This window comes from Mastomys coucha, unplaced genomic scaffold, assembly GCF_008632895.1.
Source record: "Mastomys coucha isolate ucsf_1 unplaced genomic scaffold, UCSF_Mcou_1 pScaffold21, whole genome shotgun sequence".
Lineage (NCBI taxonomy): Eukaryota > Metazoa > Chordata > Mammalia > Rodentia > Muridae > Mastomys > Mastomys coucha.
The window spans coordinates 16,706,483-16,733,340 of NW_022196904.1; the positions used below are offsets into that span (position 1 = coordinate 16,706,483).

The 26,858-nt window shown below is 48.7% G+C and overlaps 2 protein-coding genes across 10 annotated transcripts in view; both read right to left on the reverse strand.

Moving 5' to 3' along the window:
- The window catches only part of Clasrp (CLK4 associating serine/arginine rich protein), a 24,421-nt gene extending 21,171 nt beyond the window's left edge, over nt 1–3,250 (reverse strand). For all 5 annotated transcript variants that reach the window (XR_004122917.1, XR_004122918.1, XM_031385583.1 and 2 more), the window contains exons 1-2: nt 3,143–3,250; nt 2,023–2,138 (exon numbers count right to left, since the gene is read on the reverse strand). Coding sequence is in view for 3 of the 5 variants with exons in the window: in XM_031385583.1 (XP_031241443.1) it covers nt 2,023–2,121 (99 nt within the window). In the remaining 2 variants the exon portion in view is untranslated. The remainder of the gene's footprint in view (nt 1–2,022; nt 2,139–3,142) is intronic.
- A 1,725-nt stretch (nt 3,251–4,975) lies between these two features.
- Nucleotides 4,976–26,858, reverse strand: part of Relb (RELB proto-oncogene, NF-kB subunit) — a 26,945-nt gene continuing 5,062 nt past the window's right edge. For 3 of the 5 annotated variants that reach the window (XM_031385585.1, XM_031385589.1, XM_031385588.1), the window contains exons 3-12: nt 23,896–23,904; nt 20,156–20,484; nt 18,057–18,214; nt 16,392–16,483; nt 15,373–15,504; nt 13,653–13,757; nt 12,287–12,502; nt 11,603–11,671; nt 11,405–11,482; nt 4,976–5,705 (exon numbers count right to left, since the gene is read on the reverse strand). In XM_031385585.1, the coding sequence (XP_031241445.1) occupies nt 5,317–5,705; nt 11,405–11,482; nt 11,603–11,671; nt 12,287–12,502; nt 13,653–13,757; nt 15,373–15,504; nt 16,392–16,483; nt 18,057–18,214; nt 20,156–20,484; nt 23,896–23,904 (1,577 nt within the window). In that variant the 3' untranslated portion in view covers nt 4,976–5,316. Of the gene's footprint in view, nt 5,706–11,404; nt 11,483–11,602; nt 11,672–12,286; nt 12,503–13,652; nt 13,758–15,372; nt 15,505–16,391; nt 16,552–18,056; nt 18,215–20,155; nt 20,485–23,895; nt 23,905–26,858 lie in introns of those variants that run through there. The other 2 variants (XM_031385587.1, XM_031385590.1) reach the window with 2 other exon arrangements.

The following is a 26,858-nucleotide window of genomic DNA, read 5'->3' on the forward strand; positions in this document are numbered from 1 at the left end:
TCTACACACCCAAGCCAACGGGCAAGTACACAGGCCTACACACCCAAGCCAACAGGCAAGTACACAGGTCTACACACCCAAGCCCCCACTCAGCCTGTGAGGGAGCTGCACCCAGTTGCTGTCCACTGGTAGGCCACCCATCTCTACTTTCCGACTCAGTGGTCCCCTCACACATCTGGCCAAGCCCACCTAGAAGGGAATCTACATGGCTGCTTCCTTGAGGCTGAATGGGTCTGTGGGACTTTCAGGTCAGCAAGACAAAGGTTATGGGAAAACACCCAGAAAGTCTCTCACCAAGGAGCATGAAAGCCCCTGCCCTCTTGTTCTCATTTCCTCTCTGATGGGTGGAAGGAAAACAGAGCTCTCTCAAATTCCAAGTCAAAACTTCTTTGGAGACAAACAGATGTCATGTTAAAGCCATTTGCTTGTATTTCATTCATTTGCTATAGCCAAATCGATTCCACACAGTCATTTTGCACACAGAAGGAAACATTAGGCAACAGAGAGAGCCAGGAGGCCAGGATAACCTAAACAAGGGAGGCAGGTAGAGAGCAGAATGCCACAAATCTGGATAAGAGGTAAAAATCAAATAAGGGTCAAGTGGCTCAGTGGCAAACTGCTTGCCTATAACCTACCAGAACAGCAGAGGCCTTCGGGTATGGCTCAATGGTGGAGCCCCTGCCTAGAATCCCCAGTGAAGATCTGAGGACTTTTTGTTTGTTTGTTTGTTTTTGTATTTTCGAGACAGGGTTTCTCTGTATAGCCCTGGCTGTCCTGGAACTCACTCTGTAGACTAGGCTGGCCTCAAACTCAGAAATCCGACTGCCTCTGCCTCCCAAATGCTGGAATTAAAGTCAGGTGCCACTACTGCCCAGCTCAGGTCTGAGGACTTGACTCAGTGGTAGAGCATCTGCTTGACACAAGCCCTTTCCTGGCTTCCATTTTCAGCACCTCATAGGGAATATCCAAATTATGTATGGCCTTGAAAACTATAAAGAAACTGGCCTTTTCCCAAAGACACTCAAGAGCCATAGGATTCTGAGCAAGAGAGAAATGGGGCCAGTTTTACATTCACAAAAACCTCTCTAGTCTGCTGAATGGGTTTCTGGAGACAAGATTGAAGGCAAAGGGAACAGAGAGGCTGGGTAGCAACACTGTAGTTAGTAGGATATCTACAGGAATGTCATCTAAAAGAACTGAGCCAGGTAAGCAATTGTCATTTCATGCTGGGAGGACAGTCCCAGCAAGCAAGTTAGACAAAGGCATCATAGACCAACGCTGTATCTATGATGGCATATATGGAAAAGACCAGCAAAGATGTCCAAGAAAGTCATCCAGAGGCCTCAAGAACTTTTTGGCCAAAGCATGGAGTTTGGTTTATCTTTTTATTTGTTTTTCTCCAAAAGCAATGAAAGTACCAAACAAGAGAGGGTTCAGGTCAGATAGCACTGATGCGTCTTGATGGCACTACTGCTAGATGCCACGCCAAGCCTCAGGAATGGCTGAGCTCCTCTGGGCACTGGGAACACATTGATGGAGGGGTAGAGAATGTTCCAGAGGTCTTACTCCTGGAATGTTCAGAAAGCTACGAGTCTTTCGTCTTTGACACCAGTGCAGTGGGACTGCACCAGGCACAGTAGGCTGATGCAAACAGAAGCCCTCATGTTCACACCCCAACCACTAGGCTGAAGAAATGACTACCACTGAGCATGGCAACAACACGCGCCCACAAACACAGCACTCGGGAGACACAGGCAGGAAGCAAGAAGAGTAAGAGTCCGAGACCAGCCTGGGTAACCTAACAAGATCGTCGAAGAGACGGGCCAAGGGTAGCTCAGGTGGTGGAAGGTGTGTGCAAGGCCCACACTTATACCTCCAACACCACAGAAAGTGGTCACAGTGGAAAGGGTGTGTGTGTGGAAGACTAGGATCCTGAGGAAAGAGCTCTTTCCCTGACACTTCCAAGGCCAGGGCCCTTCCCTCTGGAGCCCACCCATCCCATGCTCAAGTCTGCTCACTCACAATCTTCTCATAATATTCCCGACGCCGCTCTGCCCTCTTCTTGTAGTCCACCATCATGCCTCGAAGTTTCCGCTCATGCTTCCGAGCCTCGTGCCACATGGTGCTGAGGCTTGTACCTGGGGGGTGGGGGGGACCAGACATGTCAAAGGGACTGTAAAGATCACCACATGGGTAGAGTTACAGCCCTCTGACAAGTTGGTGTTGATCCTGATGCTAAATCCCAAGTCGCCTGGCTTCAGGGGAGAGAAGCCTTGCTGCAGACCTGGAGGCCCGGTGCATAAAGGATTCCTAACAGAACTGTGAGAAAGCTCTCAGTGGCCTAGGTAAGACCTTCTCCTGGGAAAGAAATCATCCTAGATTCTGCGTGCTGAAGTCCATATGAAAGACTATAGGAATAGTTAGTCTTTGGAAGGCTGATGCAGAACTGTCTTGAGTTCAAGGGCAGCCTTGGTTACACTGTCCGGTGTAGCCTAAATATGGAGATCTTGCTTTAATTTAAAAAAAAAAAAAAAATTGGCTGGGAGTGATGGTGCATGCCTTGAATCTCAACAGTGGGAAGGCAGGACAGGCAGATATCTGAGCTGCCAGGGCTGGGCTCACAAGAACCCCTAAGATCTGCAGGAACCATGCATGGTGTGTGGGGGTAGGGGAGGGGGAAGGGGTGTGCAGCAGTGTTGTAAAATAGGTTAGTGGAGAGAGGCAACAGCCCAGCAGGGACACGCTGCTTGGGGATGGGGGTGAGGCCAGGTGAAGGGCGTGGACAGAGGATGAAGATGGTCAGGCAGCTAAATCTAAATCTGAAATCTAAAGGAGGGATGTGAAGCGGGCCAGGCAGGCAGGCTAAAAAGAGAGAGTGCGGCCCTGGGCGGGAGCGATGAGTTAAAGGCAGGGTCGGAGCTGCGTCTGGGGATCAGGGTCCGAGCCGGACCCCAAAGCCTGGACTCGGGCCTGAAGAGGGGCGAGGGACGCAGCCCGAGGCCTGTCAGGACGGAAGCAGGCGGGGCCGCCCTCGGGGCCCGGCGGACACCCACGGCAATCCCCGGAGCGCCTCGGACAAGGATAAGGCCGGAATGCCACCGCTCGGAAGCCGGGGAGGTCGGGGTCGGACGCCTGCACTCACCGGCTGGTCGCCGCCTCCCACTGCTGCGCTCGCGCGCGCTCACGACCCGCACCGGAAGCGGAAGTGAGAGGTTGCGCGCCGGAGAGAGGCGGCGCTGCACAAAAGGCACTTCCGCGGTCGCGAGGAAGGCTCTGGGGCTGTGGGCGTGGCTCTCGCGATTGGCTCGGATTGTGGGCGGGGCCTGCGGGATGGCACGGTCTGGGACCGGTCCCAGCAATGAGGGCAAGTAGAGGAGCCCAGAATTCCAGACACATTTTGTTGTTGTTGTTTTTATTAGATATTTTCTTCTCTCTCTCTTTTTATTTTTATTTTTGGTTTTTCGAGACAGGGTTTCTCTATGTAGCCCTGGCTGTCCTGAAACTCACTCTATTAGACCAGGCTGGCCTCGAACTCAGAAATCCACCTGCCTCTGCCTCCCAAGTGCTGAGATTAAAGGCGTGCCACTGCCGGGCTAGATATTTTCTTTATTTACATTTCAAATAATAAATCCTCTCCTGGTTTTCCCTCCGGAAAAACAAAACAAAACAAGCAAACAAACAAAAAAACCCTGTTCCCTCCCCCCTTGTTGTTTTTAAAGATTTATTTCACTCTGTTATGTTTCCCGTGTATGAAATTCTGTGTGTTATATTCTGTATTTTTTATATACTTTTTTTTTTGACTAACTGTATGGAAAGTTGTCAGTAAAGCCTTTGTCAGAGGATGAATTTTTAAAAAATAAAAATAAATATTTATTCCTTTTATAGGTTGGAGTGGTAACTAATCGGTTGAGAACACTGGCTGCTCTCACCAAGGTCACGAGTTTAATTGCCAGCACTCACATAGAAGCTCACAACCAGTCTCTTAATTGTAGTCCTATGGGATCTAGTGCCCTCTTCTGATGTGCATACATGCCAAGAAAACACCCATGTGCATAAAATACAAAAACAGAAGTCTTCTTAAAAGATTTATTTTATGTGTATGCCTGAAAGTGTATGTTTCTCTGAGATACACACACACACATATATATTTCTAATTAATCCCACGTATACCTATATATACATATAGTTATACATATATACATGTATGTGTATATGTATATATAAATATAGATGTGTATACACAGACATACATATATATGGGGTTAATTAAAATTACTTGTAGGTCAGTTAATACAATAGCAGGCTGTGAACAGAAAGTCCAGGAATCCAGTAGGTGCTCGGTCTACAAGGCTGGATGCCTCAGCTGGTCTTCAGTAGACACTGGAATCCCAGAGAAGGCAGCTCTAACATCAGTGAAGGAATGGACTTGCTAGCAAGGCGATAGCAAGCAGGCAAAGGCCTAAAGCTTCCTTCTTCCACATCCCTATATAGGTTTCCAGCAGAAATTGTGGTCCAGGCTGGGCAGTGGTGGCGCACGCCTTTAGTCCCAGCACTTGGGAGGCAGAGGCAGGTGGATTTCTGAGTTCGAGGCCAGCCTGGTCTACAGAGTGAGTTCCAGGACAGCCAGGGCTACACAGAGAAACCCTGTCTCGGAAAAAAAAAAAAGTGTATCTTCTCATTGCAAGATCCAGATTAGAAGTGGATCTTCCTACTTCAAATTAAGCAAAAATCTCTCACATGCATGACCTCCATTGTTGGGCTTTAGTTCCAGATATAGGAACTAAAGTTTGACAACCAAGAATAGCCATCACACATTGTGAGCTCCTGTGTGGCTACTGCGTTTGAACCTAGGTCCTCTGGAAGAGAAGCAAGAACTCTTAAGCACCGAGCCGTCAGGCCAGCCTCTCAACTACAATTGTTTCGTTCCAAACAAACCTAGCGCTTCCTAGGCAAGGAAGAAAAAAGACCCCAAAGGCTCAAAAAACTAATTTTTATTGGGAAAACTGAACAAACAACCTACCCCCTTCTTCAGGATTAGGGAAGAAGGCTGGGGATCTGCTATCTGCTCCCTTCTCCCCTATGTACAATCTCTGAGAATCTGTCCTGAGAAAGGGTCCACCTGCAAGAGCCCCTTTCCTCTTCGGAATCAGCATTCTGTAAAATGGACTCAAAGAGAACCGGAGCCTCCCCATCTTCTCACCAGCACTGCAGACGTCTGATTCAGGATGAGGAAGCTGGAAGACTAATCAAGGTTGGCTTCTGGATGGAGTGCTATACCACACGCCTCACCCAGTGCCTCCTCTGTCATCTCAGAGGCTACGTGGCATCAGGCCCTGGGGATAGGAGGCCACCCCCGAAGGCTGCCTCTCGGTACTGGTTGGGAAACATGTTGCTGCCCACAAGGCTGGCGGTACCAACATCCCCGGGGCCCGGAGGTGCAAAAGAGTCCAGCGACAAGGGCTCTGGGCCAGGAGACTCCACAACGGTGGCCCCTGCACCCCCGCTACCCACCACAGCACTGGCAAGTGGTGGTGCTGGGGGCAGCAGGTCCAACATAGTGAAGAGCGTGGGGGCAGAAGGATCGTAGACAAAACCATCGTCCAGGAGATCAGGCCCACCAGGAGGCTCCAACCCCGGAAGGGATATGGTACCAGGGAAGAAATCAGTGTCTGCCGGCTGCAGAGCTGATGGCGGGAGAAACAGGCCTGATGAGGAGAGAAGAATGGCTGGATTTAGGACCTTTGGACACAGATCTGCCTGTAACTCCAGACCCAGATGGACCTAGCGCCCTCTTCTGGCCTCCATGAGCAATTGCATAGCTGTGGCATACACTCACACTGACATGCATACACATATGCGGAAGGAAGTGAAATTAAAGGCGGGGTCACAGACCATCCAGACCTCTCATTGGTTAAAGGTGCTCCCTGACCTCCCTGATGACTGATGCCAGTTCAGACCTGGAACCCCCCTGGTGAAAGAAGAGAACTGACTCCAGTAAATTGTTCTCTGATCTCCACATGAACCTGCATGTAGCATGTATGCATCCACACACATGCAAAATAAATAAATATTTTTTTAGAAAACTTAAAAACAAGACACGGTCTCTCAGAAACCTGGCTGGCCTCAAATATGCTCAATAGCCCATAGTGACTTTGAACTCCAGATTCTCTTGCATCCACCTCCCAAGTACTACAACATCTGATTTATTTATGTGGTGCTGCAGATCAAACCCAATACTTTGCACACAACCAAGCCCCCCAGTTTCACCATTCTCCTTTAAAAAGAAAACTGAGGCAGTAAGTGAACTAAGAGCCAGTCTCAGCTGTCTATTCACAGGACCAGAGCAGGAGCCAGGCTCCTACAGGGAGCAGGGCTGTGGATATACCTGTGGTTGGCTGGGTATGGGGGTCAGGAAGAGAGTGTGTGTTGGGGGGGGGGGGACAGAGACAGAGACAGAAAGAGGAAGAGAGAGAGACTGAGAGTCTCTTGTAGCCACTGTGGAACTCACTACAATTCTTCTACCTCAGCCTCCTCGTTGCTGGGTTTACAGGTATGGACCACCAGCCTGCCCTCTCTTGTAGTTTAATGCAATCCATCTGAAGAGGGATTGAGGAACTTCCCAGATCAGATTAGCCTAGGAGTATGACTATAGGGAATTGCTTTGATTGTTAATTGGCACAGGAAGGTCCATCCTCCTGTGAGCGACAATGCTCCCTTGGCAGGAGGTCTTGGGCTCAATAAAAAGTTACCTAAGCTCCATCCTGAACCCCCTTTACTACCCTCCCCCTCATATGTATCAGCTTGCCCAGAGCACCCAAGATCAGATGTGCAGCTTGGTCTTCATATGGGTCCCAAACAACTGGAGCAAGGCCTATCCCAAAGCTGTTGCCTGTCTGGAATATGTCTTCTGTAGCTGGGCTGCCTTGTCGGGCCTGAGTGGGAGAGGATGTGCCTATCCCTGCAGAGACTTGATATGCTAGGGTGGGGGATATCCAAATGGGGCCTCCACCCTCTCGGAGAAGAAGAAGATGGGGTAGGGAGTGTGGGATGGGGGTCAGGACAGGAATCAGGGACAGAGATCAGGATGTAAAGCAAATAAAAATAAAATTTAAAAACAGCTACCTAAGCATGGGTCTGGCTGTGAGCAAGCCAGCCATGGTGTTCCTCCATGGTTTCTACTTCAAGATCCTGCCTCGACTTTCCACAGTGATGGACAGTGACCTAAAGCTGAAATAAATGCCTTCCTCCTCCTTGGTGTTTCCCAAAGCAGCAAAAGGAACCTAGACCGTCTCTAGTGTTGTGCTAGCCAGACCATGGAATCCCACAGCAGCTGCCTTTGACCAGGGGGCCTACACAGTGAAAGGGGCAATGGCTCTGATGTTCATGTGGCCACCAAACCCTTCCTGGAGCAGTTATCTCTCCCCTGGTTTTTGTAAAAGGAGAAACAATGTTCCAGCCTGATGTCTGGAATTTGATGTGAATGCAAGTAAAAATGAAATGACCTTAGCCAGGCCTGGTCTGGTGGCCCCTGCCTTTAATCCCAGCAGAAGCCAGTGATCTGTGAGTTTAAGATCAGCCTGGGTTGCAGGAGACTCTGTATGAGACATATAAAAACCACATACTCGGGATTCCAATGTTATTTTCCAAGGTTGTTTTCTAATTATCACAAAGTAGGCTTCAAGTGACTTTGGCCTTAGGAATAAGGGTGAGGTCACAAGACTTAGGAAACTTGATGGCAGCTGGAGGAGCCAGGCAAGGATTGGTGCTAGGGGAAAAGTCATTGAGCAATAGATACCAGCTGCATGAAAACCAGAGAGGACAAAGGTACAGCAAACCCCGGGGGTGGGGTTGGCTCCAGTGACTGGAGACTGGCTGTGACTTGGGTGCTCTGGACAAGCTGAGGTGGTAGGGAGAAATTCCTTTCTTCCATTTTTTGTTTCTTTTTGGTGGATGTATGTACACATAAGTGCATGTGGATGTGGATGTGTGTGTGCGCACGTGGTCAGAACTGGCCAGCAGGTGGCAGTGTTGGGAAAGGCTCTCAAGCGGAGATGAGCTGGAGCCCACCCTTGCGCTTGCTGCTGTCGGGGTCGCACACATCCCTGCTCCTCCACACAGATGTCCTGCATGGCCAGCTTTTTGCCCCACTGCAGATCCCCTACCCTGTGACCTCAGACAAGACATGTCACCTCTCTGAATCTCTGCTTTTTTAAACCTGCGAAAAGTGAAGCACAACCTCATGAAGATGTGCGAACAAGGAGGTAATTAGGAATAAGCAGGAACACTGCTTAGTGTAAACTAAATTTTACACCAGATGTCTGTAAAATTTAGGTCTGGAGCTATAGCTCAGTTGGGTGAGTCCTTGCCTAGCACGCATGAAGCCCTGGGTTCAATTCCCGGGATCATATGAACCCAGAGTGACAGTACAAACCTATAACCGAAGCACTTGGGAGGTACTAGAAGAAAGACCAGAAGTTCAATGCCAACCCTCCACTATTAGCCTGGGAGAGAGACCTTTAAAATGAGATTAAATAACTGAGTTGGCCCTGGTTGCTCAAACCTGTAATCTCAGCACTTGGAGGGCTGATATAGGATTCCATGAGTTCCAGGCCAGCCTGTGCTAGACTGATGGACTAGCTTAAAATTAAAAAAAAATTAGGGCCAGGTATGATGGTATCCACCTTTAACCCCAGCACTTGAGAGGCAGAGGCAGGAGGATCTTTGTGAGTTCCAGGCCAGCCAGGACTGCAAAGTGAGACCTTATCTCACACAAACAAACAACTGGGCTGACAAATAGCTCTGTGGACAATACTTGCCTGAAGGAGCAAAGCAGATCCCCACATCTATAGTGAAAGGAGCAGGGAGGGGGGTGGGTTCCTCACAGTTGTCCTCTGACCTTTACATGGGCACTCACACTCACATACAGATGGTGATAAACTTAATTTAATTAAGAAAAATGCTCCAGCTGCATATGTAGCAGAGGATGGCCTAGTCGGTCATCAATGGGAGGAGAGGCCCTTGGTCCTGTGAAGGCTCTATGCCCCAGTGTAGGGGAATGCCAGGGCCAGGAAGCAGGAAAGGATGGGTTGGTGAGCAGGGATGGGGGGAGAGAACAGGGTTCCCCCCCACCCCGGAGGAGAAACCGGGAAAGGAAATATCATTTGAAATGTAAATAGAGAAAATATCTAATAAAAAAAAAGAAAAATGTAAACTGCTTTTGCTGGATGTGGTGGGGCATCCTGTAATCCCAGTATTTGAGAGCCTGAGGCAAAATACTTGTCTTGTTTTAAAATTATATTTTTTATGAGCACAAGTATTTTGTCTGTGTACCAGATGCATGCAGTACTCATGGAAGCCAGAAGAGGGTGATGGATCACCTGGGACTGGAGTTAGACATGGTGGTAAGCTGCCAAGTGGATGCTGGGAATCGAACCCTGATCCTCCACAAGAACAGTCAGCGCTCTTAACAGCTGAGCCACCTATCCCTCTATCCCCTATCCATGCTTGCTTTAATTTAAGGAGAAAGTTTCTTGAAACGAAAAACAACAAATAAAATAAAAATTTCAACTTACAGCAGCCATCCAAGTACTAACCAGGCCTGACAAGGTCAGACACATTCATATGGTATAGTCAGAGATTACAACAGTTTCTGTTTTAAGATGGGATTTCATTTAGCATGCATAAGCCTTAAACTCATATACTATAGCTAAGATGACGATGAACTTCTGATCCTCCTGCCTCTACTTCTTCTTCTTTTTTTTGTTTTTTTTTGTTTTTCAAGACAGGTTTCTCTGTGTAGCCCTGGCTGTCCTGGAACTCACTCTGTAGACCAGGCTGGGCTCGAACTCAGAAATCCGCCTGCTTCTGCCTCCCAAGTGCTGGGATTAAAGTCGTGCGCCACGACCGCCTCTACTTCTGAAAAGCTGAGTTCCCAGGTATGTGCCCCCACATCCAAACTGTGTGGTGCTGGGAATAAATGCAGGGCTCTGCCATGCCAGATGACTGGCTAGCTGCCAAATCAGCCAGAGCCCAGCCCAAGAGTGAACAACAATGTGCTAGGCCAGGTCTATGAAGACCCTTCCAGGTTTAGTGAGATAGTTTGGCAAGTGAAATACTTGCCGTGAATGCCTGATGCCCTGAGTTCAACCCAGGGAAGCCTTTTGTAACAATGGAGTGAAAGAACAGAAAAAGGTGGCTTTTTGTGTTTTGCTCTGATGATGATGATGATGATGATAATGATGATGATGATGATGATTTGAAACTATGTAGTCAGTCCTGGCTGGCCTTGAACTCACAAAGATGCACCTGCCTCTGCCTCCTGGGTGCTGGGATCAAAGGTGTGCAATACCATCCCAGCAACCACATGGTGGCTCACAACCATCCATAATGAGATCTGACTCCCTCTTCTGGAGTGTCTGAAGACAGCTACAGTGTACTTACATATAATAAATAAATAAATCTTTAAAAAAAACTTGTTAAAAAAAAAAGGTGTGCAATACCACATGCAGCCACCCATACATGTACTATGACACACATGCACCCATATTATATACACGTCATCACAGTGATAAATAAAATAATAAAATTAAACTAAAAGGTATTTTTAGAAAGACTTTTTAAGGAGTCCTGAGGCTCAGCGATGTGGAGCGAGTCGGCCACTGTGCCCCTGCAGCGAGCACAACCTCCCCTCCTCTGACTGCAAAGCATCTGGGTACCCCTCTGTGGGAAGACCCCTCAGTGTGTCTTGGAACTTCACATAGACTATGTTGGCCTGAGTGCTGGGATCCTAGATGAGAGCCCCTGGCAGACTTCTTGACCCCTTATTCTTTTCACTCCATGTCGCTGGACGTGTGGTCAGCTACTGACCTTGAGCAAGCATTCAGAGGATATAAAGAAACCAGAAAAGAGCTCAGGATGGCTCAGTGGCTGAGAGCACAGGCTGCCCTGGCTGAGGACCCAGGTTCCATTCCCAGCATCCACACAGCAGCTCACAACCCTCAGTGAGTCCAGTTCTAGAGGATCTGACCCCCTCTTCTGGCCTCTGTAAGCACCAGGCATGCGTATGGTGCAGATACACATGTGCAAACAAAATACCTACACAGAAAATAAAATATTCGCCAGGCAGTGGTGGCGCACACCTTTAATCCCAGCACTTGGAAGGCAGAGGCAGGCGGATTTCTGAGTTCGAGGCCAGCCTGGTCTACAGAGTGAGTTCCAGGACAGCCAGGGCCACACAGAGAAACCCTGTCTCGAAAAAACAAAAAAACAGAAACCAAAATAAAACAAAAATAAAATAAAACATTCCTTCTAAATTATGGAAAAAAAGAAAAGAAAACCAGAAAAACAAGGTGGGGGGCTTCCTGTTAGTATACACGGGAAGGAGGGCTGCGGGTACCACACTCACCTGTGCTGTGGCCAGGCAAGAAGTGGTCCAAGAACACCGGTTTCTTTTTCCGTCGTTTGCTTTCAATTCCATGTGGATCTGGGGGAATGTGAAGATGAGGGTTCCATACCCTGACCACCCACCCACCCACCCCAAGCAGGTCACCCGTCCCCTCCCAGGGACCTGGGAATGGGGGTAGGCAGGGGTGAAGGGACACACCGGAGCTGCTCAGCTCTCCAAGGACGTCAGGCAGTCCCCGCTTTCGCTTCTTGTCCACACCGTAACTGTCTGTCCAGGAGAACAGAGGCATCCAAAAGTCATATATCAGTTAAACACAGAGGTCGCTATGACAGTTGGCCACAAAGGTCATTATAAAAAGGAAAGGCTTTTCACTGACTTATGCAAGTAGATTTCTATATCCTCATAGGGTGAAAGCTCGATGCAGCTCTCTCTGGATCCTGCCTCAGGCCCTTTGCACTGGCTACTCCAGTTGCTTTCACCCTGTGTCTCCTCCCTGTGTACAGCTACACACGCATGTGTGGAGAGCACATACCAATCTTGGTTCTCAGTCCTCATTTGCCACCCAACCTTCTCTTTCGGTATGCTCATTTGTTTTAAGATAGTTTCTTAGTGGCCTGTGCTTTGACAACTAAGACTTGCTGCTTAGACTAGGCTAGCCAGAGAGCCTCAGGAATCTAGCTGATGCCATCTTCCCAGTGCTAATAGGGACCTGCCACACTGCCTGGGTTTCTACAGGGGTGCTGGGAATTGAACTCAGGTCCTCATGCTTGCAAGGCAAGCGCTAACTGACTGAGCTACCGTCCCCAGGCCTGCTTTCTGCTTCTCATTCTTCCCCAAAGACCTGGTCTCCAGGGTCAGGGTAGCTGTGGGTTGAGTGGTTACCATGATCCCGAGGCAGGTACGTGAAGGGCAGTGGCTCGCTGCACACCCCATCCGTGAGCCGCTGCAAGAAGACATTGACAGTCACAGGCTCTGAGATCTCCAGGTCCTCGTAGGGTGGCGTTTTGAACACAATGGCAATCTGCCGGTGCACATCAGCTTGAGAGAAGTCGGCACGACCTTCCCAAGAAGCTCTGCTGAACACCACGGATATGTCCTCTGGTGGGGAGGGTCAGGGTGAGAATACAGCTAAGCCAAGGGAGTGGGGCAGTCCACAGAGCCCCTACCCACTCATTCTACCCGAATCAAACCAGAACTGCAAATAATAAAAGGACCCAGGGAGGCCAGGCATAGTGGCGCACCCCTTTAATGCCAGCCAGCACTCAGCGGGTAGTGGCTGGACATTCTTGATAATTTTAAGACAGCCTGGTCTACATACTGAGTTTCAGGACGAGGACGGCCAGGAATACACCACGAGTCCCTGTCTAAAACAAACAAACCTAACTACACAGCTTCTCTACACAAAAGCTAGTAACACAGGTATGGTGACAAGGACATGTAATCCCACTACACTATGGTAGCTGAGCAAATTAGCAATCCTCCTGCCTCCTGTAATCAGTAGGGAAACTAAGGCAGGAGAATTGTGAATTCAAAGTAAAACCTGGAAGGCTAAATGAGACTCTAAAAATTTGGTGTAAAAGACCTAGGGATAGCCGGGTGGGTGGTGGCACACGCCTTTAATCCCAGCACTTGGGAGGCAGAGGCAGGTGGATTTCTGAGTTCGAGGCCAGCCTGGTCTACAGAGTGAGTTCCAGGACAGCCAGGGATATACAGAGAAACTCTGTCTCAAAAAACAACAACAAAAAAAACAAAAACAAAAACAAACAAACAAACAAACAAACGACCTAGGGATATAGTTCAGTGGTACAGAGCTTGTATCAAATCCCCCAGGGAGAGCCAGGGACTTGAATCAGGGTAGAGCCCCTGCCTAAAATCCCCCAGTGAAGGGCTGGGGGCGTGGCTCAGTGGTAGAGCCCCTGCCTAGAATCCCCCAGTGAGGGGCTGGGGATGTGGCTCAGTGGTAGTAGGGCCCCTCACTGGGGAATTTTTGGCAGGTGCTCTCCTGCTGAGCCAAGTCCCCAGCCCCTCTTAATGCACTTGTGCAGTTGCATCTCCAGCACAGCAGTATCCTGAAAGAGCACACTGCACATCCCTGGTTGGCTCAAAGGCTTGCACACCTGGCAGACCTGAGGTGGCTCACAAACCCATTGCCTGCAGCTGGGGGCTCTGACTCCATCCAGAGTGCTGCCCTGTCTAACCAGCACCCCACTTCCACCTCTGTACTACACATGGCTTATGGACCCCTCACCTTTTTGCACCTTGTCACATAGCAAGTACAGCTCCTCACCACCCGTGCATGGCCCACTCTCCTTGTTGATTCGGCAAATCCGCAGCTCGGATGTGTTGGTGGACTCTAAAATGAAGTGCAGAAGGAAAAGCGACAGCTGAGTCATCACACCAAGGTGCTTGAGGACAGGTGAGCGAGACAGGAAGAGGCCCCATCCAGGTGGCACACAGGATGCTCAGGCAGGAGGGTATGATGGACAACGGCCAGAATCTACTCTGAAGTCCGCTTAGTCTTTATCCAAAATGGAGAGAGACCCTTAGACTCAGGGAGACTTGGCATGTTGAGGGTGACACGAGGTCCCCAGATGAGGGTTTGCAACCTGCAATACTATGTTCATTTGTTTCCCAAACCAGAAGTGATGGAACATAGGATCTTGTACTGGCTAGATAAAAATTCTACCACTAGCCACCCGCACACCCCAGCCCCTCACTGGGGATTCTAGGCAGGGGCTCTCCCACTGAGCCCCATGCTAGCTCTCAGTTTTTATTAACTGGATTAATATTGATCAGCTGCCCAAGCTGGCCTTGGATTTACCATCCTCCTCCCTGAGCCTTGCATGGTGTGATTACAAGCAATGTGTCACCATGTGTATCTGCCACCTGACCTGATGTCTTATAGGACACCATTGTCTAGCATGACTAGCCATTCTCATCCTTCTTTTGTTAATAGCTCTCAAAACTAGGGTCCACTCCTCATTAGCCATGAGGAGTAAGGACTGCTGAGCCCTCCCTTATGTCAGCCATAATCCTAAAGGTTAGACTGGGTCAGAGCATCCCCTCCCCACGGCCACTGCTGATTGGTTAGAAGAGTAAATGACCAAACTCTCCCCATCAATGAGAGGGTAAGCAGAGGCTGTGAGCAAAAATTGCATGTCAGCCATGGTGGCGTCTACTTGCAACTCCACCACTGAAGAGGTGGAGACAGGAGAACTGCTAATTTGCTCAGGCACATAGTAGGAACTTGTCTAGAAATAATAAATAAATAAATAAATAAATAAATAAATAAATGTGGTGCTGGGACTGGGGGTGTAGCTCAGGTACTTCACTAATATGCACAAAGCCCTGGGTTTGATCCTTAGTCACAGTACATGGGTTGTGGTAATTCAGGCTGGTCATCTCAGCTCTTCGGAGGTAAGGAGACAGGATAACAGGGAGTCCACCAAGCTCCAGCGGACAGTTCCCAAGCTGTGGTCATACAGGGGTCTCAATTAAAATCAGTGGACTACAAAATAAAACACAGAGCTATGACTGTAGAAGGGTCCCGTGGGAGGGAGAGAAGACGGAGGTGGGATCAGTGAGGAACCATAATGCACTGTATAAGCATACAGAACTGTCAAGGAACAAAGTTCATCAATAAACTGCACCAAACTAAAAGAGAAACAATACAGAAACGGACAGAGTACAAACCATACAAGCATACGGGAGGGCACTGCCCAGCCTGGGCTTCCGATGTAAGTGTGATGTCTGGCTATGCCACTCACCATGTGCCCAGGAACGGAAGTGGGGACCCAGCTCCCCTGAGACTGTGGGCACCAAGCCACCGTGTAAATGTAGCAAACAAGAAGGAAACAGAAAACAAACAAAGCCCCACAATGATGCCCTGCTCATCCATGCCACTGTCCTGGGTACTTTCCCATACCGGTGACAACTCAATCCCAAGGAACATGGCACCCTTGACTCACTCTTGTCGTAGACAGGCTCAGAGAGAATGGGGTCCATGCGGTGCAAATGTCCCTGCTGGTCTCGATAGGAGGCCTGGAAGCAGATCCTGACAACATTCATATCAACCTCCTGATGGTTCTTCAGGGAGCCAGCTTGGAGAGAGCAAAGGGAGGCCTGCGGTCAGCTGAGCTGTTGCAGGCACAGTGATGAAGGGGAAGGGCGCTAAGGCGGGGTGATGGACGCTTGGGGAGGTGGAGGCAAGACGATCCAGTGCTCAAGGTTATCCTCAGCTACATGATAAGTTCAAGGACAGCCTGGTGTATGCTGAGACCTTGTCTTGAAAACCAAAATGAAAAAATCAAATAAAGGGGTCAGTGAGATGGTTCAGCAGTGAGAGACACTTGCTGCAAAGCCTGAGAAACTGATTTCATTTGCTGGAGCCCACGAGGGAGAAAACGGACTCCCGCACGGTACCCTTGGAACTCCATAGGTGTGCCCACACCACACAAACCCACACACATGCACACAAAATAAATACATGTACTATCTTTTAATTTCTTTTTTAAATTTTTTTTTAAAGATTTATTTATTATATGTGAGTACACTGTAGTTGTCTTCAGACACACCAGAAGAAGGTGTCAGATCTCATTATAGGTGGTTGTGAGCCTCCATGTGGTTGCTGGGATTTGAACCTTCAGAAGAGTATTCAGTGCTCTTAACCCACTGAGCCATCTCACCAGCCCCTTTTAATTTCTTAAAAAAGGAAAGAAGCTGAGAAGTGGTGGCGCAAGCATTTAAGGCCAGTGCTCAAGAGGCAAAGGCAGGAGGATCTCTGAGTTGAAGGCCAGCCTGGTCTACAGAGGAGTTCCAGGACAGCCAGGGCTACACAGAGAAACCCTGTCTTGAAAAACCAAACCAAACCAAAACAAAACAAAAAACTAAAACACACACACACACACACAAAACAAAACCAATCAAAGACACAAAACAAAAGCCAGCTAAAGAGCCAGGGGCTAGGGAGACAAGTGGGGGCACTCACCATTGTAGGGGTCAATTCCCAGCTGGATCTTCCGCTCAATGGCAGCTTCAATTTCCTTCTTCCTAACACACTGGATGCCCAAGTTGTTAAAGCTGGGTGGGAGACAGGATAGGCTGTGAGGGGTGGCATTCTCTGGACGGTACAGACAGATGCACAGATGCTGTAGGCACAACCCAAGGAGGAACATGGGTAAGACCTGGAACTTTTACCTCTCACGGGCCACCAGGAGTCGTATTGTAGTGAAACCAAGAACTTGCCTTATTTTTACCATGTAGAAATGCTAGCCAAGCCAGGCGGTGGTGGTGCACGCCTTTGATCACAGGATTTGGGAGGCAGAGGCAGGCAGATTTCTGAGTTCAAGGCCAGCCTGGTCTACAGAGTGAGTTCCAGGACAGCCAGGGTTACACAGAGAAACCCTGTGTCGAAAAACAAAGAAAAAGAAAACGAAAGAAAAGAAAAGAAAGAAAGAAAAAAAAGAAATGCTAGCTAGGCTCCTTTATATCAAAAAAAAAAAAAAGTACAAAGAAAGCCTAGATTCTCTGCATTTAGGAAGCTGAAGCAGGGGGCAGAGGGATTCTGAATTTGAGGCTAGCCTATGTTACATAGAAAGACACTCATTCTAAATTAAGTAATTAAAAAACTAAATGAGCTGGGCGTGGTGGTGCATGCCTTTAATCCCAGCACTCAGGAGGCAAAGGCAGGCAGATCTCTGTGAGTTTGAGGCCAGCCTGGTTTACAAATCAAGTCCAGGACAGCCAGGGCTATTACACAGAAAAACCTTGTCTCAAAAATCAAACAATAAAATAAAACACTCAATAAATGGCTGTGGTTGTGCTCTTAGCTCTCAGGAGGTAGAGGCAGAAGGATCATAAATTCAAAGTCAGTGGGCATAGTGGTACACTCTTTAATCCCAGCACTAGGGAGGCAGAGGCAGGAAGACCTCTGTTCTAGGCAACAAGCTTCAGGCCAGCCAGGGCTACATAGTGAGACTGTGAAAAGACAAAAAAAAAAAAAGTGAAGGCCATCCTCAGCTACAATAGTGAATTTTGAGGCTAACCTGGCCTTTTTGTGTTCTTGTCTCAAAAACAAAAACTAGGGTTAATTAGATGGCTTAGCAGGTAAAGGTCTTTGTCAGCCAGCCTAACTACCCAAGGTCAACTCTGGGAAGCCACACAGTAGAAGGAGAGAACTGAGTCCATAAGTTGGCCTCTGATATGGGCATCTCAGTTAAGTTGGGTCTGGAGTCCACAGATAGCTCTGATGACTGACTGTCTCCTCCTCTACAGAACAGAGATAAACAGAATAGGTATGAGGCGGGCTGGTGGTACCTGCCTGTGGAGACTGAGGCAGAAGGATCTCAAATTCCAAGTTAGTTTTGACTACACGGCAAGACCCTGTCTTAAAAGCCAAAACGAAAAGCAAGTATGGAACGGATGTGAATGCGTGCAGCAGGATTTCAGACCCGTGTGATGCACACTACTGCATCCACACCTAATTTCCCCCATCCATCCAAGATGAGCTATAGGGAGGGTCTGGCTAAGATGAACTATAGGGAGGGTCTGGCTAAGATACCGGTGACCTGGGCTTTCCCGAGTGCTGATGTTCACCTATTTTATCTCCATGAGCAGAGGTAAGAGGCTGGGGTCAAAGGTCAGGGTCTAGTACCTGTGCCGGGGGCTGACGTGAGGCCGCAGCCGCACTCTGCAGACGCCGTCCGTGCAGTCTTTCCCCACGAGGCTGTGTGGGTGTACCCGGTGTGGCCAGTCCTTCCACACCAGGCATGCTGTCACCTCCACCTCCCGCAGCCCGCCACAGTCTCGAAGCTGCAGGAAGACATGGGTTTGTTGGGAATGTGGTGGACCCCTGTCCCTATCCAGGCTCCCTGGGCCTCCCTTGCCACTAACCCCACCTCTTCTCCCTAGAAAACCAGGGAAAGGCACTGCTTAAGATCTCTAACCTATGCAAAGCTGGGAACATGCCAACAGTGGCCAGCTCACCTCGTGGAGTGCTGGCTCCTCCCCCTCCCTCCCTCTGTCTCTCCCTTCCCTACCTATGTCTGTTTTGTTGGATTTTTCTTTTAACATACAGGGTTGGGTTTTTTTTTAAAGATTTATTTATTATTTATTTATTTTAAATAAATATTTATTTTATGTAGATGAGTACACTGTAGCTGTACAGATGGTTGTGAGCCTTCATGTGGTTGTTGACAGTTGAATTTTTGGACCTCTGCTCGCTCTGGTCAGCCCCACTCACTCAGTCCCTGCTCTCTCCAGCCCAAAGATTATAAATAAGTGCACTGCAGCTGTCTTCAGACGCACCAGAAGAGGGAGTCAGATCTCATGACAGGTAGTTGTGAGCCTCCATGTTGGAGCTGAGATTTGAACTCAGAACCTCTGGAAGAGCAGTCAGTGCTCTTAACCAATGAGCCATCTTGCCAGCCCCCTAACATAGAATTTTTAAGACAGGATCTCATGTACTCAGGTAACCCAAGGCTCTTCTTATTTGCTAAGTGGACAGGCTGGCCTTGAACTCCTGATTTTTCTGGCTCAGCCTTCCAGATGCTACAGGTAGAAGCCACCATGTCCCACTCTTTCTTGGATTTTTGAGACAAGCCTCATGTAACCCAAGATAGTACTGAACTCACTATGTAGCTGATGAGTGAACTTGAGCCCTCGATCCCCCTGCTTCCACCTCCATAGCACTGATAGGCCTGCACCACTACATCAAGCACATAAAAAAAAAAAAAAAAAAAAGAGCTACTTTTTTTTTTTTTTTGAAACAGGGTCTTACAATGTAGACCAGGCTGGCCTCAAACTCATAGAGATCTGGCTGTCTCTGCCTCCTACGTGCTTGGATGAAAGGCCTGTGTCACCAAGCATGGCAGATGTAGTCCTAAGAGCTGAGCAAACATAACTCAGAGAGAGAAAGATGGACATACAGAGAGAGATACAAGCTATCTGGACAGGGTGGCATACATTTGTAGTTCTGTCTAACTTTGGGGGCTGAGACAGGAGTATCTCTTCATGAGTAGCAGTGTTTGAGGTCAGCCTGGGAAACATTTGAAGACTCTAATTCAAAAAACAAGCAACCACAACAAAAACAGGCCTGATACGATGAGCCTGTAATCCCAGATACTCACAAGCTAAAGAACGATAAAAAGTTAAGTGCCAACCTGGACAACAAGTGTGTGATTCAAAATAAAAATGAAAATCAGAAGGCTGGGAGCATGGCTCAGTGGTAGAGCCTAACTGAAAAAAAATTCAATAGAAAAACTGATTTCTTATTTCAGTAGTCATAGGTGATGGGGGAGACAATAACCAGTCCCAGTAGACTGCACCGACTCTCTCCATTTGCTCTGGATTTGTGTCTGGGCTCTGCTGGCCTGGTCTCTGAAAGCAGCTGAGAAGTGCCTAGTCTGTGACAAACTCTTCACGGAGGCGTTTGAGTGAGTGCTTCCCTCTACTGGCGAAATGGGAGGTTGAGGGTAACTTTGGATGGCATGCCTTTGGGATCCAGATGCTAATTTGTCACTGGAACAGCCTCGCACACATTATCATAGAGCCTGTTGTTGTCTTCGTTATTTTAAATTAAGGGCCACACTCTGTAATCCAGGATGGCCCCTCTATCCTCCTGTCTTCCCAGTCTCGGGAAGCGCCGGGATTTCTAAGTGTGAGCCCAGGCCCTTTTGAGGTTTGCGGATGGATGGAAGCTCAGCAATCCTATTCCCAGGCACCACAACAAGGGCACAGCAGCACAACACGCACCTCGATGGCGGGCAGGGTCTTGCTGGCTTCCGTGCTGCTCTCCCCGAGGATGCTGCCGGCCGAGCGGCCCTCGCACTCGTAGCGGAAGCGCATGCCACGCTGCTTTGGCTGCTCTGTGATGACCAGGTATGGCCGTGGGCATGGGCCTGGTGACACCAGCCTGCCCAGTGTGCAGCTCCAGGACGGCCCGGCCGGAGGCGGTGGTGCAGTTGGGCCCAGCGTGACGCTGCTCAGTGAGGCAGGCCCGCGGGGCACCAGGCGCGGCATCTCACTCAGCTGTGCCCCGTCCAGGCCAAAGCCGTTCTCCTTAATGTATTCGTCGATGATTTCTGTGGGACAAACAGAGGAGACTCCTGAGGCTGGAGAGGGACAGGGCTAGGCTCCTTTCCTGCTTTCTCACACTTTCCCTGCTTGGTTTTGCTTTTTTGTCTTTTGGTTTTGCTGGTGGCTGGTTTTTGGTTTTGGGTTTTTTTTTGTTTTTTTTTTTTTTTTTTTTTTTTTTTTTTTTTTTTTTTTTTTTTTTTTTTTTTTTTGTTTTTTGTTTTTTTTTGGTTTTCTGAGACAGGGTCTCCTTGTGCAGCTGTGGCTGGTCTGGAACTAGGCAGATCTTAAACACACAGAGATGCACCCTCAGTTGCTGGGATATATGCCACACCACACCCTTATTTTTTGCTTGATTTGTTTTGGTGGTTTTGGTTGTTGCTTGGGGTTTTTGTTTGTTTCTTTCTTTTGTTTTGTTTTGTTTGGAAGCACGGTTTCTCTGTGAAGCCCTGGCTTCCAATTCCCACTCTCTGTGAAGGCCGGAACTCGCAGAGATCCATCTGCCTCTGCCTAAGAATGTTGAGATGAAAGTTGTGCTCTGGCTCACCCTTGATTTTCTTAAAGATTTTTTTCACTTAATTTTGTGTGTGAGTTTTGCCTGCATATACGTCTGTGCATCACTTAGAAGGTCCAGTGCTCTCAAAAGCCAGAAGGGGGCATCAGAACCCTCAGAATTGAAGTTAAAAATGGTTGTGAGCAGCCATGTGAACACTGGGAATCCAACTACGGTCCTCTGAAAGAGCAGCCAGTCTTCTCAACTACCGAGCTAGCTTTCCAATCCTCTAAAGGTCTGTAAAAATTACATGTGTGCACCTATCTACATAGGGGTGTGTGCCAACGAGTGCGCAGGTGCACAGGCCTGAAGAGTGTGTCATGTCCTGGAACTGGGTTTACAGGTGGTTGTGAGTCTCTCAACATGAGTGCTAGAAATCAATCTTGGGTTCTCTGGGAGAACGACTAGCACTCTTAACTACTGAGCCAGCTTTCCAGCCCCTCCCTCCCCTTGGCTTTTTGAGACAGGGTCTCACTGTGTAGCCAACATCTCTAATACAAGCTCCTCTTGCCTCTGCCTCTCAAGTGCTTCGAATACTGACAAGTGCCGGAAGGAACACCACCCAGCATTTCCACCGCTGGGTGGTAGGTAGCACGTGCCTTTAATCCCAGCACTTGGGAGGCAGAGGCAGGCAGATTTCTGAGTTCGAGGCCAGCCTGGTCTACAGAGTAAGTTCCAGGACAGCCAGGGCTATGCAGAGAAACCCTGTCTCAGAACCGCCCCCCCCAAAAAAACAACCAACCCCCTCCAAAAAAAACCAACCAACCAACCAAACAAACAAAAAAACCCAAAACCATATTCACTTTTCCACGAGGCGCCTTCTCCCACTGTTGGTCCACCCTCCACCTATCTCCCGATTGGACTAAGGCAGTTGCCAGTTTGTACTTGTGCATTTCACACAGCCAAAGGGATTTTGTTAGTACTAACCCATCCCTCTTTTGCCTACAACACTCCCATGGCTCCTAATTCCTTGGCAGTAAAGACCAACAATATCCCCACATAAAACTTGCCTCAAATATGGATAGAGTTCATTAGTAGAATTATCCTTACAACCCCCCAGTGAGGGGCTGGGGCGTGGCTCAGGGGTAGTGCCCCTGCCTAGAATCTTTCTCGAAGGGTTAGGGGTGTGGCTCAGTGGTATAACATTGCTTAGCATGGGAGCATGAATTTGAGCCTTGCCATGGCCTACATGGCAAGATCCTGCCTCAAACCAACAGAGGGCTGTAGCTCAGTTGGTAGAGTGCTGGCCCAGCATGTACAGGAATAAAACCTTGGGTTCCACCTCAGCACCACATCCAATCCCAGCCCCAGGACGGTAGAGAGATGAGGAGAAATTTAAGGTCATCCTCAGCTAGATGGTTATTTTAAGGCTAGCCTGGGCTACTTTTTTTTTTTCTTGATTTTTCAAGTCAGGTTTTCTCCGTGTGGCCCTAGCTGTCTGGAACTCCCTCTGTAGACCAGACTGACCTCAAACTCACAGATATCTGCCTGCCTCTGCCTCCCAAGTGCTGGGATCAAAGGCATGCACCACCAGTGCCCAACTTCAACCTGGGCTACTTGGAACCATCTCAAAAATAAACAAAACCCTCCTTAAAGTCCATTCTCTCAGAAAAAACAAAACAAAACAAACAAACAAAAAAAAAACCCAGCTGCACCCCTTCTGTTTTTTGTACCCACCTAGCTTGGTGACCTTCAGGGCCGTGAACTTGTTCTTCCTCTCTCCTAGTTCCCAGCTTTCCCTCCATTGACCCCATAAGGCACCTCATGCTGCTGTCCCCTTCTGTGAAAGTCACTCCTCTTTACCTTGCTCCCTTTTTTTTTCTTTTCTTTTCTTTTTTTAAAAATTTCTTTATTTATTATATATAAGTACACTGTAGGTGTCTTCAGACACCCCAGAAGAGGGCATCAGATTCTCATTACGGATGATTGTGAGCCACCATGTGGTTGCTGGGATTTGAACTCAGGACCTTTGGAAGAGCAGTCAGTGCTCTTAACTGCTGAGCTATCTCTCCAGCCCCTTGCTCCCTTTTTCTATCCTGCCCCTCTATCTCTCTCCTTTTTTACTTTGTAGCCCAGGCTAGCCTAAAGCTCACTATGTAGCTTAGACTGCACTCAAATTCTGTCTCTCTCTCATTGTCTTTTCTTTCTTTCTTCTTCTCTTCCTCCTCCTCCTCTTCCTTCTCTTCCTCCTTCTTCCTTACTTGGTTTGTTTGTCTGTTTGTTTTTTGAGACAGGGTTTCTTTGTACACCCCTGGCTGCCCTGGAACTTGCTCTGTAGGCCAGGCTGGCCTTAAACTCAGAGATCTGCCTGCCTCTGCCTCCTGGGTGCTGGGATCAAATGTGTGTGCCACCCCCCATTGGCTCAAATCCTCTTTGATCTTCCCTCCTCTAACTGTGAGTGTGGAGATTCAGGCCTGGGATCTGATCTTCCTGCCTCTACTTGTGAGTGCAGAGGTCCAGGCATGAGATCTGAGCATGCCTGGCTGCATGGTGTCCTCCCAGGTACTTCCCTCTGCTCATCCTAACCTCACGTTCTCCTGCTCATTCTCTGTTCTCTTCTGACTCCACAGTCCACACTGTTAGCTCCTCCAGGGTAGCAATTTAGTTTTTTGTTCAAAGCTGCATTCTGGTGCCTGGCACTGGGCCTAGTACAAGAAAGACCACTGCCACCCATGAGTGAGCACCAGCCACAGAGAACAGAAATAAAGATGCCTGCTGAGTGTGCTGGAGCTCGGGAGTACCCCTGACTCAGATCTCTGGTACTCCTTGAATCACACCAGAACCTGCTCCCATCGAATAAGGTGTGTCCCAGCTTTACCAATGCCAGGACCCTCATCCTCCCAAACACCTGCCTTCTGATACTCACCCAATTCATCTGTGGAAGGAAGAGAAAAGAAAGGTGAAGGTCAGACACCATCAGACATGATATCTAACAGATTCCCCCACCCTGTCCCCAAGGCAGACTTCCTGGGGCTTCTCTAGCCCCAATCTCCTTAATCCCTTCCGGATTATCCCTTCAGTTCTTAATGTTGGGGGCCCAGTATCAAGGTATCCCCAAAGGAACTCAAGAGCACCCCCCAACACCTGCCCTGCACTAAAGCCCTCAGACCAGGGATGAGAGCGTTGCCAGGAACTTGTGGGATAGGGGGAAAGGGGAGCTGGGAGTGGATTTGGGGTGTGTGCATGTGTAGCTGACAGACATGAGCAATTCTAAATAAATTGTGTACAAGTTCCACCCTGGGCCTGAAGAAACTGATCAAACCCCGGGGTGCTACCCACTCTACACCCTAGCCTAGCTCCCCAAATCTCAGGCTCACCCCTACTCTGCAGGGGGATGGGGAGGAAAGGGTAGCTAGCAGCCATGTACCTAGTGAGATCTCATCACTTCCCCAGTAAAAATCAACAATGAAGTAATGGAAACCAACCTCCCATCATTCCCAGGACAGGACTAGGGGAAGCCAGAGCAAGCAAATGGGCCCAGAAGTCACTCAGCAGGGAGGCTCACCCAACCCAGTATCTGCCAAATCCCAACCCCCTTGCTTCCTGCCCTTCCTTTCTCTACACTCCTGGGAGTGGCTCCTGGCAGCCCGAACTTTGCCCCTTAGAAGGCAGTTTTCATGTACCCTTATCTCATCTGATCTGTAAATGCCAAGCTCCCTTCTAGAGACATAGGGAATGCTGAGGCGGCTTTGAGACCAGAGGGGACCCAACAGGACCAACCTCAAAGTACTTTGTTTTGGAAAACCCTTCATGGATAGCCATGCTGGATGAACCTGGAGATGCAGAGACAAATTTGAACTCCCAGGTATTGTGGCATGTGACCGTAATTCCAGCACTAAGATGATGAGGCAGGAGGACTACCACTAGTTCAAAGTCAGCCTGGGCTACACAATGAGCTGCAGGGCAGCCTAGGCTAAAGGGTGAGATCTTGTCTAAACCAGACCAAACCTAAACTCAGGAAATCCTACTTGGGGGTCCTCAACAGACTCCTGGGAGCTGGGTGTGGAGGTACACCACTGTCACTCTAGCGCTCTGGGTGTTGTGGATGAAGGACTGTGGCTCTTCCAGGCTTCGGGAAAACATGGCTTCCAGGCTATGCATGCGAGCGGAGTCCAGAAGATCTGAGCTTGCATGTCATATGTTTTACTAAGACACACTCAGCTTGAGAACTGAACAGTGGGGACCATGCCTGCCACATTCTTGCTTTACCCTGAGTTCAGCTTGTGTCTGGTACATCAAAAGGAAGGAATTTGTCCTTCCACCTGCCCTGCTCCATCAACCTGCCCCTCCCTACACTTTTGAATGTCATTGACCCCCATGATCTCTTCACAGCCATCACTGCCTTTTATAAGCTCACCTTTGTTTATAGACCTGCTTCCTTGTCTGGGTAGGGAATCTGTAAGAACAGGACTGGGACTATCTTGGTCACTGCTGTGTCCCCAGCGATGAGCAGCACTGAGTCTGATGTAGAACTGGTACTCAATAATAATAACCAAACAAAAGCTATCAGGATTGTCTTGTTGGGGACCCCAATGCTGTGATTCAGACCACACAAGCCTCAGCTCGCTGCTGTCCTGAACCAGCAGTTGGGTCACTCCTGTCTCCAAGGCCAGCCCCATCTTTCTACAACAGGACTTCTGGTGTCCACCCTGGGAGAAGTCTAGGCCTAGACAACCACTGAAGCTACGGAGTTCTCACACTGATAAGATCCAGCTGGCTCTGTCTTTCAAATCTCAGGAGATAAATTATGTTTCTCATTTTGTGTGTGTGTGGGGGGGAGGGAGGTGGTGGTTTGGTTTGCTTGTTTGAGGTAGAATCTCACTCTGTAAACAGGATGACTTCAAAGTCGAGAATCCCCAAATATGGGGACTCCAGGCACTGAATGGTGGTTCTGATGCTAAAGTCCTGTCTCCCAGTTGATTCCTGATCTATCAATAAAGATGCCATGGGCCAATTACTGAGCGGAAAGAATAGGCAGGACTCCTGGGTCCCTTCACCATGCTTGGGAGGGGGAAAAGTGAAGCAGCCATGTGAGATCTTGGGCAGAGCAACCACAGGCCACTTCTACCATGGGCGGGAGGTTGGGGGTGTTGAGCTGGGACTGAAGGTAGCTGAGCAACTGAAGTTGATCTGGGGTGCTGAGCTGGGAGTTCTGGGAAGGGTATGCTAGCTGAGATAGACTGGTGGTGCCCAGCAATTGTGCCAATACAGTTAAGTTGAAATTGAACAACTATGCGGGTCTGTGTTTTTTTCAAACATGGATCCATTATTTTCTGGGCAGAGGCCAGTAGCATGGTCCTTTTCTAGAGTTTAGTCAGGGTATCAAAAGCTACACACAACAGATGGCATGGAGCGCCAAAGCAGAAGTCGAGAATCCACTATTAATTTAAGAACTATCAGATGGATTACACACACACACACACAGTGATAAAAGTCTAGAAAGAGGGGAGAATTGGTTTCTCAGAGAGCAGAGCAGAGCGATTTGTGTGGCTACACATGCATGGGAGTGGGGGACAGGGAAACTTGAATAAAGGAAACTAGGGAGAGCCTCAGCTCAGAGATGCTGGGATCCACTGCTGTCCAAAGAGACCGGATGGCTGCTCTGAGGCAGAGCCATTCAGTAAAAGCTGCCTGCTTCCTACAAGCAGGTAATCAAAAAATAGATTTTTAAAATTTGATTTAATTGCTTTTATTTATTTACGTATTTATTTTTATTTTTATTTTTGGTATAGAATAGAGTTTATTTAGGGCATGGAGAGGAGAGTTAAGAGGGTAGCAGAGGCAGAGAAAGGCAGAGAGAAGGAGAGAGTAGAGAAGTAGGGGATGGCC